Source organism: Vanellus vanellus (assembly GCF_965231255.1).
Source record: "Vanellus vanellus genome assembly, chromosome: 1".
Classification (NCBI taxonomy): Eukaryota; Metazoa; Chordata; class Aves; order Charadriiformes; family Charadriidae; genus Vanellus; species Vanellus vanellus.
The window spans coordinates 189839035-189861014 of NC_138905.1; the positions used below are offsets into that span (position 1 = coordinate 189839035).

At 45.8% G+C, this 21980-nt stretch overlaps 1 protein-coding gene across 2 annotated transcripts in view; it reads left to right on the forward strand.

Annotated features, from left to right (window-relative positions):
• Positions 1-14056: 14056 nt before the first annotated feature.
• GTF2F2 (general transcription factor IIF subunit 2) overlaps positions 14057-21980 on the forward strand; it is a 95960-nt gene continuing 88036 nt past the window's right edge. For both annotated transcript variants that reach the window (XR_014269356.1, XM_082485922.1), the window contains exons 1-2: positions 14057-14184; positions 21879-21952. Coding sequence is in view for 1 of the 2 variants with exons in the window: in XM_082485922.1 (XP_082342048.1) it covers positions 14119-14184; positions 21879-21952 (140 nt within the window). In the remaining variant the exon portion in view is untranslated. The remainder of the gene's footprint in view (positions 14185-21878; positions 21953-21980) is intronic.

The following is a 21980-nucleotide window of genomic DNA, read 5'->3' on the forward strand; positions in this document are numbered from 1 at the left end:
TTTTCAAGGAAGCGTTTTTATATGCGATACATTACTCCATGCGTTAACTTCGATGGAGTGTGTTTAGGTGGAGGAAGATGCCTTTTAATTTTGTGTTGATTTTCACCTTTTTTTACATTCTTCCCACGCACACCCTCCCCCACTAAGAGTAGATTCACGAACAGGTGCACAAATACGTGGAGGATCGGCAATGCAAAAGCCATCCACATCTTTGTCCCCATGCCACCGATGATGGGAGGCCGACGAGTCTGACTCTCGAGCCTTGCACGGACAGGCTTACTGAACTTGACAGTACCTCTTGTGTGCAGAGAGATGACTCACTTGAGCAGAGGCTGTGGGATCTGCCCCTAGTTGTGGACCCCTTTCTTGGGAGCAAATATTAGCTGTTCAAACAACACTCATGTTTCTATTTTGGGTCACTGTTTACAAGTACAGACTAATAACAGCGAAAGAACGCGAATCTGCTACCAGCCAGCACTCTCCCAGCCCTCTCCAAAGCAGCTTAGAGAAGCTACGTTTCTGGAGAGGGTCAGAATGGACAATTGCTGTAAATACTTTAAAAAGATGTTATTAGCTGCCAGAGATTACACATTTCCTAAGAGGAAGGTGAATATCTGGCACTTTCTCCAGCAGGTTAGAGGAGCAATTATTAGCGCAGAGACTTAGACGCCGACTCTTATCTTTGACAGGTTGTCAATGATTTCCGAGACGAGGGAAGTATCACAATGTTTTCAAAATACCAGCAAATTTTCTAGTGAAGAGCTGTACGGTTTTGGGTGCTTAACTGAAGCAGCTCTGAATGGCTGTCAGAAATAATTTGCACCGTCGCTCAGCAGAGGCAACGGATGGTTTAATATCCAGGCCTTTTGTTATGCACAGACATGTCAGATAAGTACACATCTGGCCCAAAGGAAATTGCTACCCATTCTTCTTACATTCGCTTCTCTCTGTGTGAACTCGCCTGCTACTCCAGCAGCCACTTCAAAGTCCCTCGTCAAAACCATAACTGCGGTTCAATCAATAACATTTTACAAGAGGGAAAGTGCCTTGACCCACAAGTGCTCAAAACGGAGGTCATGCCAAACCCACAACTCATCGAGATGTAAGGACACTTAGCATGACCTGCCTTGATTTTCAAAAGCTGAGTTTTATTGAGCAGTCATCTTGATGATTTCTTGTTGACCACATTTCTAATACAGCAGTGGACTCCTCTGTAATGGACTCCGTACGCCTAGAAAGCCCATGATGGGATCGCAGGCACAAGGGACTTCCGATGTCTGGGTTTTCTTTAGCAGAAGCACGTTGTGTGTCACTGAGATCAGAACAAAAGGGCAAGGAAGGCAAGAAATTTAATCTCAGCTCTGCCACTCACCTCTCTGCATGGTGAGAAAATCCTTAAATCTTTCCCTTTTTCAATTTTAACCCTCTACATGTTGAAAAACAACACATAGCTATTAATGCAGTGTTAACGTTTAAGATTTAATGACAGGAGAAAAGCCTGTCTGAGCCAAAGGAAGGACTTAAAGTCAGTCAAGCAAGAGACACAAGTGGGTGAGAAATCAGACTTCATTATTCCTAGCAGTGCCAGAACGATGCCTTCTCTCTCATCCCAGAAGATCTCCACACAAACAACAAAGAGAGTTTGGGTAATTTAACCATCACGCTGTTAGGGAGATGTTACTGCCTAGCGTAACACACCAGCAAATGAGGACAAAGTCTACGGATGGCTACAAGTCGTTGCTGTCTCAACTCCTGATCAAAAGTGTTGGGATCTTCAGCGGTAGCCAGGGGCCACTGAAGGTGCTGGTGATGCACAGCAGGGATGGCAAGATGAGCGAGAAGCTCAGCTGGGGCCAGCATTGTTCTTTGGTGTTCGTTCGCGAGACGGCTGAGTCCGAGTCGGCAACAACAGCAAATCTTTAAGAGCAAATCAGCAAATTAGAGGCAGACATGTTGAAGCTAAGACACACGTTGTGGCTCATATCAGGGTGTTCCTAAAAGGATTATTTTCCATTTGTTCTCTAAGAAATAACTAGGTAATGTGCCGTGCAGGCATGAACCAGACCTGCAGGGCAAGGCAAGGCAGGCAGAGGGGGAATACTCTTTCTCGAAGAATAGTGCAGAAAAGCAAGACACTTCTAATTTGCTGAGGGGCTCCGAGCCCCAGACTGAGGAAGGAGAGATTAGGCAAATGCTCTGCTAATAAGAATACCGAAAGGATAATGTTATATGTGATTGAAGTAGCACTGTTGCTGTGTGAGAGACGGGGGTTTTAAGAAGGTGTATGCATAAGAATAAGAATATAATAGTAAAGCCCTGCAAAAGCTATAACAACCAGGAAGGTTTTTTAAGTGAGGACAACCGTGTATGTTAAAAAAAGAGTTTAATTAAGTAACGTGATAAAATGAGGGGCAAGAGCTCGAGTTCACAGAACAGCAGAGTCACCCTAAGCCAGAGGGTGAAAGGAGGAAAGGTCCTGCGAGCCTTAGTGCAGGGAGAAGTAATAGGATGAGCTTTGCAAAGCTAGTGAAAATATTGCAGGCTCTGAAGGGAAATCTCACTGCAGTCAGAAACGGCCTTTTTTTTAATTTTTTTTTTTTCTTCTGGTAACTTTAAGAAAGAAGTTAACATCCAGCTTTATTACCTAAAGCTTCAGCGATTCATCCTTAAGAGTATATGATGTGAAGAGTGAACTCCTGATCACATTGGGTCTCCAAAAGTGACAAGTGTATGTGAAAAAGGATGTGAGCTTCTGGAAGATGCTGGACGTATCCTGCAAGCCGCAAGTGCCAGTTTAAGGGCTGCTGCTGCTAAACTCTCAGTCTCTGGGAGAAATCATTCTCAGAGGTAAACCTGCAGTTTTCAGTAAGAAGCAGACTATGAGGAAATAGCATCTGATGACAAATAATCCCAGAATCATCACATTTCTTTCCCTCAGCCCCACATGTCATTTGCCAGAAGATAAAAGGAAGCAACATCAGGCCATCGGGATTAGCTGCAGCCCCTGTCTCTCTCATCACCCAAGCTCCCATCGGTTCTTCTTGTCCTCGCTGGTTTTGTTTGCTGTTTCCCTCTGTTCCTCGTCTGCTTATTTTCCTCCCACTGACTGAAATGCTGTTTCTGTTCTCTTTTCATGTTTAACTCATAATAATTAACTAGAAGGCAAAATTTCAAACCTTATTTAACCTCATCCATCAACAGAAATCCAGTAAAACGCGATCCAGTTGTAGGTCTGTAACACTTTCTACTCATTCCAGTTTATTCATTTCAATTTAGCGGGATAGCCCTTCTTTGTGGCAAAGAGAATGTATTTTGCTCTGGTCCATCATAGCATTGTTAGCTTAAGCAGTGAGGAGACAAACCACTTTTGTATAATCATATTTATTAGATCATTAGCACTGTTTTAGAGAAGTGCCAACAATCGGCACTTGGGGGAAAAAAAAGAGAGCTGACAGTAAAGGCCATTAGGTGGAAAGGCTTTGGAGGGAACCTGCGGGCGGTTCGCAGCAGTAATGAAGCAGACACGTCTGATGTCTCCAGTTAATTATCTCATTGAGAGCTTGTTGAGAGGTGCTGCTGTGGCTGAGCTGCAACCAGGTGCAAGGGTGGGATACGAGGTTGGATGCAAATACAGGTGGTTCGTTTCCTTTAATGACAGCGCTTTAATATGTGGCATTGCAGGGTACCACAGCGATCACTTCTGAAGCAGCGGCACCCACAAAACTAGATGCCTTTATCACATTGATATATATACACAATCTCAAAATTTTTGGTTTGGTCAAAACTCTGTATATACCTGCCTAGGGTGTCAACTGTGGGCAGTTGCAGGAGGTTGTCAGCCAGTTCAGTTCTATACATGTTCAAACGGTGAGATCCCTATACAACAGGCTGGATGGATGGATGGATGGATTCCCAACAGAAGCGTCCTGGTTTTCTCTAGTAGCCTTCTAGATTTGTTCTTCTGGTCACTAAAGTTGTTTTACTTCAGCTTAGTCACACAGTCTTCTCCCAGGGTCATTGGAAAGCTCCCTCTACAAAATAATAATAGTCCATTAGGAGATAATTTCTATATCAATAACATTCCTTGGCAACTGTGCATTGTCTATACCTATATAATTATGGCAATATCACTGGCATGTAATCACGTTTGTTTAATTATAACACAAGGGAAATAAATCCATTGAAAACATTTTTTTTTCTGGTAGATGAACAGAAAATGCCTCGCTCTTCACCAAGTCATTAGTGGAAAGTCCAGGAGATGAGTGACTGTAGGTACCACTGACCTTTCGTGCTGAGGTAGTACATCACTAGAGAAAACTCAGGGATCAGACAAAAGGTAAATGAGCGGAAGACTGGAAAACAGGTAGCGCTCGGTCCTACATAACATCTCCTACTCAACTCCAATGAAAAGGCACTTTATAAAGCAACAAGCTGCTCAGAGCTCACATAACCTTTGTACTATTAATGGGTTGAAAATGTTGCATGCTTAAAAGCCCTTCTTAAGAGACGTGAAAAATGCTAGGCTAACACTTTTCTATGACAGAGAGAAGGTGTCCTTCAGTTAAAGAGATAATTTCAATGTTATGGGTCACTTTTTAAGAGATTATTTTGAATTAGGTTCAGATCAAGTATCTCTGAAATTCTCTGACAATCTATCATCTTCCTTTTTCTTTTTTTTTTTTAATGTTGCAGCTGCATCTTTCAGTTCTCTCCTGTTTGTTTTTTTTTTTACTTCCTTGATATGGTAAAAATCCAAATGAACGAGAGGCCAAGCTGCCTACAGTCAAACTCACTGCACGTTGTTAATGTGATGGAAGACAGGGTAAGGGTGAAACTGTAAGCACAGCTGCAATTTCACTAACCTGAAAACTAGGTGTTCTCCAATGCATAGCATACATAAAAACGTGTGGTTGTAAACACACAGAAAGAATTCAGAAGGATTAGTCAATGAATGAAGGTGGCCTTCTGATCAGAACTGGGTTTTTGAGTTGTGTTTTCAGGCAGAAGTGGGATGTTTAAGTTTTTATACCGCTCAGCATTGCACTGAAATGGGAGCTCTGCTGTGGGCTTGATGCTTTCGCACTCTGACACAGAACAGCTTGGGGTGAACAAGTCTGTTATTAATGTATTGCTCAAAGGCAGTCTGAAAACACAACAGCTACAACATATATTTTGGGCTTAAAGAAGCACACTGAGGATCCTTCCCTGCCGGAGGAAATAGATATGCAGCTTCATGGTCCATGCTCTGTTTCGGGAATAAGCTACACAGACCTTCTCTTCTCTTATTCCAAAATAAATGATCATGCTCTGCCCAGATGTTTTTTGCCTCTTTGCAGATTACTTCCTCTCTTTTTTTCCAGGTTACATAGACCATCTGCAGTGCCAGCAAGAGAAAGATGCATCAATGATGCCAAGCTGGTGAAGAAGGCTTCAAACTAAAGTTGCCGGGGGAGGGGAACTGTAGTCCATCCCACAGTCCATCCCAGTTTGATGCCAATGCCAGCAATAGATGCTCAGAGCCTGGAGAAGGATCACAGGTCAGCAGGAGAGCACCTGGAGTGCAGCACAAAGGAGTTCCAGCCACTCCAGCCAGTATGGCAGATTCATCGGGGGCCAACTTAAACACCTCTGTGCAAACCCATGTAGCATGGGGAATAAATAGGAGGAGCTAGAGACATGCGCACACCTGTAGGGCTATGATCTTACTGGCATCACGGAGACATGGTGGGATGGCTCCTATGACTGGAGTGTTGGAATGGAAGGATACAGGCTCTTCAGGAAGAACAGGCAGGGGAGATGAGGAGAGGGTGTCACCCTCTATGTCAATGACCAGCTGGAGTGCATGGACCTCCGCCTGGGGATGGATGAGGAGCTGACCAAGAGCTTTTGGGTCAGGATTAAAGGGAGGGCAGGGACAGGTGACATTATAGTGGGGGTCTGCTACAGGCGATCTGACCATGAAGACCAAGCTGATGAGGCCCTCTATAGACAGATAGGAGCAGCCTCACATTCAGAAGTCCTGGTCCTCATGGGGGACTTCAACCACTCTGACACCTGTTGGAGGGACAACACAGCAGGGCGTAAGCAGTCCAGGAGGTTCCTGGAATGTGTTGATGATAACTTCCTTCTCCAAGTGACAGAGAAGCCAACAAGGAGAGGTGTTATGCTGGAGCTTGTTCCCACCAAGAAGGAGGAGCTGGTGTGGAACGTGAAGCTCAAGGGCAGCCTTGGCTGCAGTTACCACGAAATTGTGGAGTGCAAGGTCCTTAGGGCAGCACGAAGGGTGCACAGCAAGCTCACTTCCCTGGACTTCAGGAGAGCAGACTTTGGCCTCTTCAGGGATCTGCTTGGTAGAATAGTGTGGGATAAAGCCCTGGGGGGAAGAGGGGCCCAAGAAAGCTGGTTAATATTCAAGGGTCACCTTCTCCAAGTTTAGGAGAGATGCATCCTAACAAAGAGGAAGTCAGGCAAAAATGCCAGGAGGCCTGCATAGATGAACAAAGAGCTCCTGGTCAATCTCAAACAGAAAAAGGAAACCTACAGGAGGTGGAAGCAAGGACAGGTAGCCTGGGAGGAATACAGAGAAATTGTCTGAGCAGCCAGGGATCAGGTTAGGAAAGCTAAAGCCCAGGTAGAATTAAATCTGGCCAAGGGCAACAAGAAAAGCTTCTATAGGTATGTTGGTGATAAAAGGAAGAATAGGGAAAATGTGGGCTCTCTTCAGAAGGAAACGGGAGACCTGGTTACTGGGGATATGGAGAAGGCGGAGGTACTCAATGACTTTTTTGCCTCATTCTTCACCAGCAAGTGCTCTAGCCACACTGCCCAAGCCACGGGAGAATGGAGAACTGCCCACTGTAGGAGGAGACCAGGTTCGAGACCATCTAAGGAACCTGAAGGTACACAAGTCCATAGGACCTGATGATGTTCATCCATGGGTGCTGAGGGAACTGACAGATGAAGTTGCAATCCACCATATTTGAGAAGTTGTGGCAGTCCAGTGAAGTTCCCGCTGACTGGAAAAGGGGAAACATAACCCCCATTTTTAAAAAGGGAAAAAAGGAAGACTCAGGGAACTGCAGGCCAGTCAGTCTCACCTTTATGCCTGGCAAGATCATGGAGCAGATCCTCCTTGAAAGTATGCTAAGGCACATGGAAAATAAGAAGGTTATTGGTGACAGCAGCACAGCTCTGCTAAGAACAAATTGTGCCTGACAAATTTGGTGGCCTTCTATAACAGGGTTAAAGTGTTGGTGAATGAGGGAAAAGCAACTGATGTCATCTACATGGACTTGTGCAAACATTTGACACTGTCCCACATGACATCTTTGTCTCTTAATTGGAGAGACATGGATTTGACAGATGGACCACTCAGTGGAATTGGCTGGATGGTCAGACTCAAAGAGTTGCAGTCAATGGCTTGATGTCCAAGTGGAGACCAGTGACGACTGGTGTTCCTCAGGGGTCGGTATTGGGGCCGGTGCTGTTTAACATCTTTGTTGGCAACATGGACAGCGGGATTGACTGCACCCTCAGCAACTTTGCTGACAACACTAAGCTGTGTGGTGTGGTTGACACACTGGAGGGTAGGGATGCCGTCCAGAGGGACCTTGACAGGCTTGAAAGGTGGGCCCGTGTGAACATCGTGATGTTCAACAAGACCAAGTGCAAGGTCCTGCATGTGGGCCAGGGCAATCCCAAGCACAAATACAGGCTGAGGGATGAAGGGATTGAGAGCAGCCCTACCAAGAAGGACTCGGGTGTGTTGGTTGATGAGAAGCTCAACATGAGCCGGCAGTGTGTGCTTGCAGCTCAGAAAGCCAACTGTATCCTGGGCTGCATCAAAAGAAGTGAGGCCAGCAGGTTGAGGGGCCATTCTGCCCCTCTACTCTACTCTGGTGAGACCCCACCTGGAGTACTGCATCCAGCTCTGGAGACCCCAACATAAGAAGGACTTGGACCTCTTGGAGCGAGTCCAGAGGAGGGCCATGAAGATAATCAGAGGGCTGGAGCACCTCTCCTATGAGGAGAGGCTGAGAGAGTTGGGGTTTCTCAGCCTGGAGAAGAGAAGGCTTCGGGCAGACCTTTGTTGCAGCCTTCCAGTACCTAAAGGAAGCCTACAAGAAAGATGGAGAGGGACTATTTACAAGGTCATGTAGTGATAGGACAAGGGATAATGGCTTTAAACTGAAAGAGAGTTGATTTAGATTAGATATCAGGAAGAAATTCTTTACTCTGAAGGTGGTGAGGCACTGGAACAGGTTGCCCAGAGACATTTTGGAGGCCCCATCCCTGAAAGTGTTCAAGGCCAGGTTGGGTGGGGCTTTGAGCAACCTGGTCTAGTAGGAGGTGTCCCTGCCCATGGCAGGGGCATTGGAACTAGATGATCTTTAAGGTCCCTTCCAACCCAAACCACTCTATGATTCTACAATTTTATGATCACAGCTGAAAATGGCAAAGGGCAGTGTGCCATCTGCTTGCCCTGGAAGTTCAAGCATTAATGGTAGTTTTGAGACTTAATTCTTGCACACTTGTGAAGCCATGGGCTATTTACTGGCTGCAAAATCAGATATTCAGGCTAAAGGGGACACCCTTGCTGGCCAGTGGAGCTCTGCCGATGCTGTGCGGTACTTGTACAAGCAGCTCTGTGACAACCTCATTCCATTAGTCTTCCTCTTCCAAAATGAGTGCCTGGGTCACCTTAATTTGTTAATGAGGAGGTTGGCTGACAGAAATGAATGAAGTCATAAAATTAGTTGTTGGTGGAATAGTCCCCTTCCTGACTCAATGCTCCCCCATGAAAGTCAGCTTCTGCAGAAGCTTCCCTCCGTGCCCGGCAGCAGATCTCAGCTCTAGCTCCAGATCCAAATGTTTTGACCCTATGGCAACCCAGCACAGCTCCTGTGTGTACAGCTGAACTCAAGGAGTATCCAGATGTGGGCAGCCCTCAACTCCTCCAGCACATGGCAATGCTAGAAAACAGACACTGGGGGTGCCGCCCCATCCACATGGAAGAGGAGAGCCGAAAACAGGTTTCTGGGGCATCACCATTTCCCACTGAAATGAATTCTGGAATCCTGGGAACCAAGAGACGAGGGAACATCCCAAATCTACCAGGAATCACTTGCAGACACCAAGGGCTCCCATCAAATGTGAAGCATGACTCAAGGAGGCAGTGGTCCTGCAACACGCTCAGCACCAGCAGCCAGAAAAGGTGAAGGGTGCTGCAGCCATCCCCAAGGAGACCTGCTGTGAAGAGTAAGAAATCACCAAAATGAGATGTTCTAGCTGCATAAATCTAAGTGAATACTTTGGCTGTGAGATGGCCAAGCCACATTTGGCCACAGGAAGGAGGTTGTGGCCTCTGGCTTTTAGGGCTGCCCAGCTCTCAGGCCAGCCAGGCAGCCAGCATGACCTGGGCATCATTGTGGCCTCTTCCAAACTCTTCCCACCCCTACGTGTTCCCAGACACAGGAGCACCATGATGGGATGGGAGATTGCTGGTCGCGCTCCAGTGCCTTTCAGAGGAAGGGGAGCCTGTGGCCCAGTGGTGTGGTTTATCTTGCAGGGAGAGCCCATGGGTGGACCTCTGTGGCACGTCTGGAGTGTGAGTCCCAGAGCAGCAAAGTCACTGCAGCGGTTCAGGTAGGAAGGGACTTTCATGTGCTTAATGTGATTTTACAGGACCATAGCCAGGAGCTACGGTCCCTCTCCTCCTCGCCTTGTGCCAGATACACACTCGTCCTCCTCATCCACCATGTGAAAAGTTATAAAGACAGTGGGTCTGCAAACTCATTGCTGGCAGAGCAGTGAAAAGGAGTCAGAGATGGCTGTGACTATGTTTTTATGTCACTCAAAGCAATGATCTTCTTTTCTGTTGTCATGCATCTGGAGTAGGGAAATTTTGTTTCTCTTGTTAAAATTCCATGCACGCACTCTGCTCTGCTTATAAACTGAAACACAAGTTGGGGTCCACCTGCTTAATATAAATCAGTGTTTGCAGTTTAGTGTGATTATAGTTGATTTGTTTGATCTAGTATATGAAAACTCTTTGTCATCTGCTACTTTACCTGATGTGGAAGGTTTGGGGACATCTGCACAGAGAACAATATAGATGTCTATGTTGTAGTAGCTCATAATATACTAATTATCATGTGCTCTATTTTATTTCCTTTCTACACAGCCTGGTTCACTTCCCCAGAGGTTTCTCTGCACCAGGAAAAGTATGGAAAAATGTAGTTTTCATCAAGACCTCCAATGTTTCTAAAGCATTATCACATGACTTCTTCCTGCCAGGCAGGGAAAAAGAACTATGTTGAATCGTCCTGCAACTAAAATCAGTGAATCTGGGGCAAAGGAATCCTGACATCTTCCAGAGCTGTCTTCTGGGGGTTCCTCCATTTCATGCTATTAGAGGGGCTCAGGAAAAGACAGCACATGGCCTCCAGACTTGCTGGCCAGCTCTCTGCCTGTGTGTCCAGGTCTCCTTCCCCCCAGTAGGAACCAGTGAGTCACAAAAAGGTGACCAGCACATGTGTGAGTGCTGTCCCCCGGGGCACCCTTGGGGAGATGTGTGCACCATGTCAGGAGCTGAACAGCCTTTCCCCGTGTCATGCTTTAGGGCTACCCAACAATAAAGCAGGTTTTCCCCACAGAGAATACAGCTGAGTGGCTTGAGCATTCTCATGTGCAATTCACTTTGCCAGTACATCTTTTCCCTCTAAAACCTCCATTTGATTCCTGCAGAGCATTTTCAGTGAAACTTGTCTGATGGTGTCCATCACCGACATCTTGGGTGGGACCGCTACCAGCTCCCAGAAGCACATCTCCCCTCATCCTTGATGGGCTTTGAGGGAAGCATGTGTTTTCTGATGGCAAAACTCCTGTCAGGTTCAACAGGACAGCATCAGGCCTGGTTTTCAACCAGCACCATCAGGCTGAGTGATTAGCCTGTTCCTAAAATGGATGAAGAGGAACCACGTGAGGCTGCCAACAAAACTGCAGCCTCTTCATCTCACCTAGTTGGGGGGGGGGGGGGAGAGGAGGGGGGGGAGAGATAAAGGTTGTTCATATCTGAATTTGGCCACCTATATCCTCAGACAGAACATCTGTTTCCGTGCAAGCAAGAAGAAAATGGGTGGCTAACACACAGCTCTGCAGCTGGCTCCCAGATCCTCCTCCATGGCAAACAGAAGGTTGAGTTTTAAATGGGGAATTAATGAAAATGCGCTCTTTTCCTGCTTGTTGTCCCTTTAAATTCAGTTTCCATGGAAACGGGTCTGGAGAGGCTGCCTGGAGGGAGCCAGGAGAGATCTCTGCCTGGCCGCCTTCCCCTCCGGGTTGCCAGCTGAGCCACCCCAATTGCCAGGCTTTTACAGAGGTTTTTGCTATTGTCATTTGTGCCTGGAATAGAAGCGATGGCTCCTCGTGGGTTCCTTCTCTAAGGAGTCCCGAGGTGGTCATCCACGCTGCCATTGCCTGCAGCCAGGCCTCTTGCAAGCAGAGCTCCTCTCCTTCCATCGCCCGTCCAGCGGTGCACAGGCTCATCCAAACCCGCCATGATGCCACCTCGCTGAAAATGTCACTCCTGTTAGAAACAGCCGTTCCACTGCTTTTTTCTTAAAAGGGGCAGTGGTTGTGATCTGAGCACACAGACTGAGCTGGGAGTGGTGGCAGAGGAAGAACTTTGTTGTTAATTCAATGTCCATCCTAGGGGAAAATTTGAGATGCCACCTGGAGTATGGCATCCAGCTGTGGGATCCCCCAGCAGAAAACAGACTAGGACCTGTTGGAGTGAGTCTAGAGGAGGGACACGAAAATGATCAGAGGGCTGGAGCACCTCTCCTATATGGACAGTCTAAGACAGTTGGGGTTGTTCAGCCTGGAGAAGAGAAGGCTCCAGGAAGACCTTATAGCAGCCTTACAGTACATAAAGGGGTTCTACAGGAAAGATGGAGAGACTTTTTACCCAGGGCCCATAGTGAGAGGACAAGGGGCAATGGTTTTAAACTACAAAAGGGTAGGTTTAGACTGGATATAAGGAAGAATTTTTTTATGATGAGGGTGGTGAGACACTGGAACAGGTTGCCCAGAGACGCTGTGGAGGCCCCATCCCCGGAGGTGTTCAAGGCCAGGCTGGATGGGGCTTTGAGCAACCTGGTCTAGTGGAAGATGTCCCTGCCCATGTCAGGGGGGTTGGAACTAGATGATCTTTGAAGGTCCCTTCCGACTCAAACCATTCTATGATTCTAGGAAAATCATATCACTGAGCCCCTTATTTCTGCCAGAGCCATCACTAAGTTGTTTTACAGCAGGGTGGGGAACAGCATATATCCTGAAAAACGGCCTGAGAGCTTTTGGCTGCGGTCGAGGGTGCAGTGTTTCCTGGAGTTATGCTGGAGGACTGTGCTGGGTACAGACAGGGAGGCAGGATACAGCTGTATACATACCTTCTTGGATATCCAGCCATGCCTCCGTGTTTCTCTTATAGAGAATTCACTGACTTGTTCTCAAAGACACCCCAGGAAGAAACTGTCCCATGTACAGCACAGAGAATCAGTGCAGTAGGACTCAAAAGCAAACTGTAAAGTGATGGTGTTTGTCTGTGTATACTCATCTTTTTTTCAGGTAAACAAACCAAAGGGTCTTAGATCTATAATATTTGGGGGTCACACAATCCCAGGAATGGTGGCTGGTTTTACCTCTATTGAGATGCATCTGTTCCCGTTTTTGTTAGCATTTGGGGAGATGCCTCTGGTGTGTCTGTGAAAGGTTGTCTTAATGAAAACTGAATTTTTAGTAGAAGCTGACTAGCAGTATAAGCTTCACCCACCCTCCCAGCTGAGTTCTGCAGACAAGTACAGTTCCAATGTAAAAACAAAAGTAATTTTTAAATGTCATTTACCCTAACCAGAATAGTCCAATGTTAGCTGCTGTTGCTTCGGATATGGATAAAAGCACTGCCCTCCTTGGTTACCTAGATGCTTGCCTATAATTAGAAAGACAATCATATCTGAGATGTAATACCGAGATGGTTTTCTGCACGCCAGATGAGCAATGCCTTGCGTATGGTACCAGAAATACGCTCTGCTTGCTGCTGGTGCAGTCTCAGATTGAGTACAACCTTCACTGATTTGCAACCAGACTTCAGGGAGGATGTGAACCTGCACCGGGGAGAATTCAGAGGGGAACGGTCACGACCAGAGGTCTAGAAAATATGACCTATGAGACAAAATTGAACAAATGGAGGTTGTTTGGTATAAGTGGAGACAAACCAAAGGGATACATCTCAGTGAAGGGATAAAGTAAAACTGCAGAGAGGAAGGTAATAAATTGCTTTCCATGTCCACAATGGATAGATGAGAAATAACGAGCTTGAAGTGCAACAAGGGAAACAGTCTCGACATTGGGAAAACTTCCCCAGTGATAGGGACAGAGTCATAAAATAGGGACTTAGAGAGGGTATCTAAGCCCAATTTCCCCCCTCTGAAAGCAGAAATGGTAGGTGCCCGCTGTCTCCTGACTTAAGACATTTTCAGTGTCTGAGACGCCATCCCATCTTCAGACACAGTGTTCCAACACCATGAGTTCCCTTTGCAGAAAGCTAAGCCTAATTTTTCCCTTTTTATCCATTTTAAACGATTCACCTGCTCTATTTTTCTCATTTTTGTGACATTTGGGCACACTGTGATGCTTTGACCCCTCACCCCACAGCCACTCCCCAGCCCGCCATTTTCCTGGGAGAACACTGTCATGGCAGTGCCCCCTCTCCAGACTGCTTCTCCAGTTTCTCTAGACCATTTCGCATGCTGCTGCCGTTCTCCAACATGCCGGGACAACCCCTTCCTTACAGGGAGAGAATAACTTTTTTGTGGCCCCCATGCCGAGACCCTCCCTCGGTTGCGCCGGGGTGGGGACTCGAACCGCCGTCCCCGCAGCAGCGAGGACTCGCCGTCCCGCCCCTCCCCAGCCGTGCTCCGCGAGCGGAGGAGGTTTGTCCGCCGCGGGCCACCGTCTGCCGGCGGTGCGCTGCCGTGCGGGTCCGGGCGGGTACAGCGGCCGCGGGAGCAGGAAGAGCCAGCCTTGTCCTCCGCCTCGGCCCCGGCCACCTGCACCGCCATGAGCGAGAAGGGCGAGCTGGACCTCACCGGGGCCAAGCAGAACACGGGCATGTGGCTGGTGAAGGTGAGAAGCCGCCGGCGCTCCGGCGGGCCCGGCCTGGCACGGCCTTGTGGCGGCCGGGCTTTCTTCCCGTCGCCGCCCCCGGGATGGCGGCGGCCGGCGGGTCCCGCGGAAGAAGCCGGAGGGCGGTGTGGAGCGGGCCGTACCTGGGGGATAATGGGGAGTCCACCCGCGGCGCGGGGCCGGGGTTGTCCGCGTCAGGCTTGTCCCGTGCCCCCGGGCAGCTGTTGCCCCTGTTTATCTTCTGGTGGCCACGGGGGCTGGGCGGGCAGCGACGCGTGGCGTGTGCCCGGGCCGGGCGGCTGCTGGGGGCAAGGAAACACCGCAGGGAAAACTGGGTGACCTGGGAGCTGTCCTTGGCTCGTGCTTTATTGAGGGGTAACAAACATGGCAGCGTAAACTTTTGGTTTCCCAAAAATCTTGAGAGTCGGAGAAAGTTCGAGTGCTCCCAAGTTCACATCCTGGTTAAAAAAAAATAAAAAAAAAAAAAAAAAAAAAAACCAAACAAACAACAACAAAAAAAACCCAAACCGAAAACAAACCACAAGAAAAATAAATGCCTGTCTCATCACTACACCTTACCTGGGTGCTACAGAAGTACAGCTATAGTGAAGATACTATGAAAAGGTATTAAGATCATCCAGTGAAACCCAGGCACCTGTTTGGTGCAGGCCCACGCTCACGCCTGCTGCTGCAAACGAGGCCGACACTGCTTACAAGTCAGCTCTGCTCTCTGGAGGGTCTTTCTATCGAGGTGGCTTGGCTGCTTCTGCTGGCAACAGCAAGCGTTGGCTCAGGAAAGAGGACACTCACAGCCAGTGGGGGAATATGTGCCCTGGCCTCCTTCTAGTCCCCTGTGGATATGCCCCCGTTTTTCTAGACTTGTGTTAGTTCTGTCTGGGAAGAGACAGTAGCTTCCTTTTCCTTCTTTGGGGATGGAGGGAACAGGCCCAGACCATCAACTTGAAAGAACCTGTGGGGACAGGGTAGTACCCAGATACTGGCCCTGGGTGGTGAGGGGGTGTGACACCATTGTAATTCAACTACTGAAACATCCTATTGTGGCCCTTGAAAATGGTGGGGAATTTCAGACTTGCTTTGCAGTGCAGAATTTCTGGTGGCGGGTAGGTCACTGCATCTGGCTTCCTCTTCTGTACTGACACCTGAATATCTGGTTTCATGAAACCGTAATGAACACTGCATAGTGCTCTAGTCATAATAGCTTATGCAGCGCAGTAAAAATGAAAGCTGATAGCAGAAAGCTGCAGAAGTATATCATGATATACTAAGTGACAGGATGATAAAATGGCAAATGAAATTCAGAGCTGAAAACTAATGTGACGTGCATGGAGAATAGCTATTCTAATTATACATACGCGGCGATTGGGTCTCTGCTGCTTGTTGTCATTTAGGAGGAGGTTTAGGTTTTCAGTAGGTGTGGATAACGCTGTAAGAATGTCATGTCAAATGAGCAGAATCCACATTGGGCATGATTACAAAAGATACAGAGAACAAAAGAGAAAATATTATTGTGCCATCATATTGCCTGTATCCTGAATACTGTGTATAGTTGTGGTCTCATCCGCTCCATCATGGAAAGTGTATAGTGGACCTAGAACAGTACAGAGGGGAGCAGCAGGGATGATCTGGGGAACAAGGAATGGTGGCTGTGGAGGGAACCCCAAAATAAGTTGTTACCTTTCAGGCTGGCAAGATGATCGATTTGGAAATCTTATAGAGCTCTGAAGTAATGAGTAATGTCACAGGTGGATAAGGAAACAGTGAATAGGCAAAGGTGAATAGGGAAGAGTCAGTTCAAACACAAGGATTAGGAGTGTGTAAAATTAATTCATCTGACGGGGCTCAGAACAAACAAAGCAGGTACCATTTTACACCACATGTTAAAATTTGGAATTTGTTGCAGTAGGAAGTTGTGAATATCAAAACTTTGCAGAAGCTCAAAAAGCCATCAGACAAATTCAGTCAAGAAAATTGGATGGAGAGGTTAAAAATTAATATGCTTCCATACCCCGAGACTGCTGGGTAAAAGATCCTAGAAATTAGAAGAGTATGCTGGGGAAATACCTTTTCTTCTTATGTTCTCCTCTTCCTGAAGTATCTGCTGTTGGCTGCATTTGGAGACAGGACACTGAACTTGCTTGTCCTTTAATCTGGTACAGTTTGGTGTTTCTTGAAGCAAACCAGGAATTTTCAGGCACATCTATGCTTACAGTTGATGCCTCTTGGTGAGCACACAGTGCTGCCTGGTTTAATGAGAAAAACAAGCTAGAAGGAATGCTTAAATTTTACCCTTCCAAGTAAGTGTGATGGAATCCTTCATGCACGTGGTCTGAACTTATAATTTGTCTGTCTTCTTGTATAATAATGACAGTAAAAAAAAATATTACAAAGTTGCTAACATTGATAGGCCATAGCAAGGGATGTGCAAGATTTTATCCTTTGAATTCCTTTGCACCTGAACTTGGAAACAACTGTCGTTGTTACTAGGACCTTCAGCACATTCAGATGCATGACGGTGTGTAGCACCTGTACTTTTTAACTTCAGTAGCTAGGATAACGAGGCTGAATTTATCCTTCCTTTGAGGGAGAGAGCAATCAGTTCTGCTGGAATAAAAAACCTGGCTGATTTAATTTCCTTTTAGCACGTATTATGCTACCACAGAAAGTATTCCAGAGAGACTACTTAACAGACAATAAAAAATGTAGTGATGAGTATTTTAGAAGCATAAGCGGTACGAGGAGGTACCAGAAATCCAGTGAGTCGCTTTAATACAAACCCAGAAAGCAACTGGAATAATTCTTTATGTGTTTTCAGTGAAAGCTAAGATAGGGAAATATTATAAGAACTGTTGGTTATGTACTTGTGGTAAAGTGAAGCCCATTTAGTGTTATCCATTAGAATTGTTAATTTCTTGTTCCCTGCATGGTGGTTTGTTTTTTTCTATTTAATCTGCTGCATTGATCTGTATCTAGAAAGATGATATCTTTATAGAATTTCTTTTTTGTATGTTCAAAGGAAAACAAAAACATAGAACCTGACATCAGCCTTACTCAATTTCTGATGTAAGTACTGCGTACCGATTGCTGTATAGAGAAAGAGCTAATTTAATTTCATACAGAAAATTGGAAGTAGTTTATTATACATAGAGGCTGCTTGTATGTTTTTTTCTAAAGACAGATAGGAAGCTGTGAATAAGCCGAAAGATGTGTGGAGCAGAGACCCTCATGTTGTACAATAACTGCAGGGTGCCTCATGTACTGGAGGCCTGGGTGTTCGTGTGATGTGAGTAGCAAGAAGAAAACAGCCATGTGAAGAGGTCTTGAAGTGATGCTACTTAGTATGTCAGATTTCTTGTGATTAAATTGAATGTTCTTTTGGAGAGAAGAGTGTTCTTGCCTACAAATCCCAGAATAAAGGCCACTTGTCTTGAAAATGTTCAGTAGCCTCACAGTGTGGCCGGGACTCTGTCCGCCAGTTAGTCTTTCTGTGGGTATGTATTTTTCAAAATCCTGCTGTGGGATCTTTGAGAATTCTTTCTGCTCTGTAAAAGCGGGTCACTCTTGTTTTCTGTATGTTCTTTCAGGGAGCGTTAAAGAGTTTGAAAACTGGCTGTTGTTTGCAAGTTAAACTTTTATTATGCTAAAGTTAAAAGAAAGTGGCAAATTAAGACGTCTACAGTGTGTAAGACTATTTAATCTTTCCTGTGAGCGTTTATGCCATTAGCATGGAGCTACAGTCTGGCATGTGGTTTTGAGAATACCATCTGGTTTTAACTGAAGTATCTGTGTATAGCTAGAAGTAATCCTTCGATCACAGTCCTTTGTAACCCTTTTTCTTTCTCTGCATAGCCAGCAAAAAGATGATTAATTGCACTCTTTAAGACTGTTTACCATGCAGCTGAAAGAAGTATGATTGATCTGCAACCTCTTAATCTGAATAAATTCCATGTCTGATTATATTATATACCAAGTCAGTGATTTTAACAGCATGAGAGTCCTTCACTCCTTGTCCACTCATACCGAATGTGCCTCTACCTTATTACCTGGCAATATAAATTAGATACAGATTAGGTGCAATCACATAATAATATTTCTATTGAGTCACCTGGGGCATATGTCATGGCATTTATCTTGGCTTTAGAAAGAAAATGACATCTGATCTAGCATGAAATCTGCCGTAGAAAATTACCAGTTTGAAAACTGTGGAAAAAATATTTATCAATAGATTGTTCCAATTCATGGCTTTCTCTTGTGCATTTGTGTCATTTTTGACCCAGTGTTAGGACTTTATGGAAACCTGGACTGACATTTAGTTTGGCTGAGCAGTTGGAGCACATCTGGATTTTATAGCTATTCCACAGTACCTCATGGGGTGCTGTGAGGCTAAGGGAAAGTGCTAAGCACCAGTACCAATACGTTTTCTGTTTTTTTTTTGAAGAACAGGTAATTGCAAGGTTAGTGTTAAATTCATTTGAGCTTCAGGAAGCTAGCAGGTTGCTGTTTGTCAGCAAGTTCCTGGAGCAGGCTGTTCGCCGCTTCAGCTATGCAGTGAAACTTGGCTTAGTTTTATTCTATGGAAGACAAAAATCAGACTGCAAAGTGCCTCTTTGCTGCTTGAAACAGAAAATGCCACAGGCGTTTCTCTTTCTCGCTGGCTGTGTCTCACACCATTTTTCTACGTGGGCACAGATGTTTGCAGTAGCTGTAGACTGTGTGAGCCAGGATAAACTTTGCTGTACCAGTAAAGAAAATTGCTGCAAAATTAAAGAATGTAGATTCGTCCTGATGTGTCATGAGCATATGAAGAAAAAAGATATAAAATTCTTATATCTGAATGCTTCTTTAGTATGTGGCATTGGAACACTAAATGATTTTTCCTTTAACAAGTCACTGTTTTGCTAGACACTGAGACTACTGTAGGTCTTTAAGATGATGTTGTCCCAGTGACTGCTGAATCCTTATTAGAAAGAAAGGGGTTTATAGGAAGTAGTAGCTTCTATTAGACTGCTTTCAGCTATTTCCTTTTGAAAAAAGTCTGTAATTTCCATATCACTTGAACATCTTACAATTAGTTTTAAGTAGTCAGATGTGAGATTGTCCTTACTGCCTCAGGTCTGTATTCCATCTCTTGATATGCCACGGTACTTCTACATCTAATAGCATGTGTGTAGGGGGGAAATTGCTCCAATCTCACATTTGTTGTACTAATGTGTCATGTTCAGTCTTTATAAAAAGCCATCATAGAAAAGACAGTCGTAATTGCTGAATGGTGGGGAAAAAAAACTGTGATCTGCAAAGCATTTTACTCTGTGCTTATAGCTGATTGAGTTGGATTCTTGCAAGGAAAAGTAGACGCGTCTAGAACTGATGCCCTGCGGTGGAGCAGAGAAGGTAGAGAAGTTCCTCGTTCCTCTGGGGCTAAACTTGAAGTGCCTCACCAGGGCTGGATGCACGGACATATGGGCTGAGTTGGGAGCTTCTCTCTGGGGCAGGCAGTGGCAGCCACCAGCACAGGCCACCTTGTGAAGTCCCGGGGAACTGTGCGCTCATACAAGCATTCAGATTTACAGGTGTTCATCAGCGATAGCATCATGTATCAAAACAAACGCTTAACCTTTTGACTTCACAGAATAAATGTTGTTTGTCATCTTTAAGATTGCCTGGTCTTTAAGGAGAATCGGGATAACTCTGCTGAGCACTGGACACCTCCTGGCATTACTATCTCCAGAAAAAATAAGTGCTGTTGGGACACATTCGGGAGTCTGAGGAGCGTGAGCGTGTGGCATAGCAGCAGCAGCAAGGCATTGAGGCAGACCTTAGAAGTGCCAACTGCTGGGGTCTAGTTTATCTGGCAGTAGTTAGCTAGTACTTTTTTGGCCAGACAGTGGAGAGGCAGGCTGTGATTTCAGCTACCAGTACATTGATGGGAAAAGCAGAAAAACAGGTCTGCTTGGAAAGATAGCTTGTTGGTTGATTACAGAGGTACCTTTACTGACCATTATGAGCCCAGATCTCCCGATGCTGCAGGTACCAAAACCTTTGTAACTGAAGGAATTTGTGTGTAGGTGAGTCAGCGTCACTGGAGGATAGTTGGATGTATCAGGTTAAGCAGGGCTGCTTGTTCCTGTCCCTGCACTGACCTCTGCTTTGTGCAGCTGTTTGGGGAAATGGACTGGGGAGCTGGTTTGGTTTTTTCTCCCTCTAAATACAAAATTAGCACAGCTAAAACACAGAAGTGTCCGACAGCTCCCAGCCAGATCAGTCTGCTCTTCTGTATACTGACCAGCTGCACAAAGACTTTTCCCAGTACAGTGACGGGAATGTGTGCTGGGAGGCAGATCTGCCTAGGGCAGTGACAGGGCTCTGGCTTGCTGCTCAAAGTGTCAGAGGCTCCCAAACTCTAAGCCTTCCCTTCACAGCACCTTTTAGTCACTGAGTTATAATTGCCTAACTTCTCATCGTTGTGCTTGGTTGGTTGGTTTTGTTTTTTATTTCCCAGAGAGATGATAATTTCTAATGAATATTTAAAAGTATAGTTTTCCCTAAAATTATTGAGACTCCTTAGTTTAAGAATATGATGCTGATCTTTTTTTGCCTTTCATGATTGGATTATAGTACTTAAGTTTCAAGGTATTACAAGATTTTTCCCTCATTTGGGAAATTTGAGACTCTAGACCAGCCTTGGTTTTGTGCTACGTTATTCTTTTTGCTCTCCATAACAGAATATATATATATAACAGCTTGAGAAGTGAGCCCATGTGAACATCATGAGATTCAACAAGGTTAAGTGCAGGGTCCTGCATCTGGGCTGGGGCAACCCCCAGTATCAATACAGGCTGTGGGGCAAATGGATTGAGAGCAGCCCTGCCAAGAAGGACTTGGGGGTACTGTTGGGTGAAAAGCTGGACATGAGCCGACAATGTGTACTCGCAGCCCAGAAAGCCAACCATATCCTGGGCTGCATCAAAAGAAGCATGGCCAGCAGGTTGAGGGAGGTGGTTCTGCCCCTCTACTCTGCTCCAGTAAGACCCCACCTGGAGTATGGCATCCAGCTCTGGAGCCCCCAACATAGGAGAGACACGGACTTGTTGGAGTGGGTCCAGAGGAGGGCCACAAAGATGATCAGAGGGCTGGAGCACCTCTCCTATGAGGAGAGGCTGAAAGAGTTGGGGTTGTTCAGCCTGGAGAAGAGAAGGCTCCGGGGAGACCTTATAGCAGCCTTTCAGTGCTTAAAGGGGGCTTACAAGAAAGATGGAGACAAACTTTTTAGCAGGGCCTGTTGCGATAAGACAAGGTGTAGTGGTTTTAAACTAAAAGAGGGTAGAGTTAGACTAGATATAAGGAAGAAATTTTTTACAATAAGAGTAATGAAACACTGAAACAGTTTGCCCAGAGACGTGGAAGATGCCCCATCCCTGGAAACATTCAAGGTCAGGTTGGACTGGGCTCTGAGCAACCTGATCTAGCTGAAGATGTCCCTGCTCATTGCAGAGGGGTTGGACAAGATGACCTTTAAAGGTTTCTTCCAACTCAAACCATTCTATGATTCTGTATTGTCTACTGTATATACTGTATTCTGAAGTGGTCAGGGTACAAGCATTTAAAGTATATACACATAAACAATTTATATAGAATTTTTAAATCTGCCTTTCTTGAAATCTGTCTTCTTTTCTTAGGTCCCCAAATACTTGTCACAACAGTGGAATAAAGCTTCAGGAAGAGGTGAAGTGGGAAAACTAAGGATTGCCAAGTAAGTTCTTACTGTACCTTTATTGGTT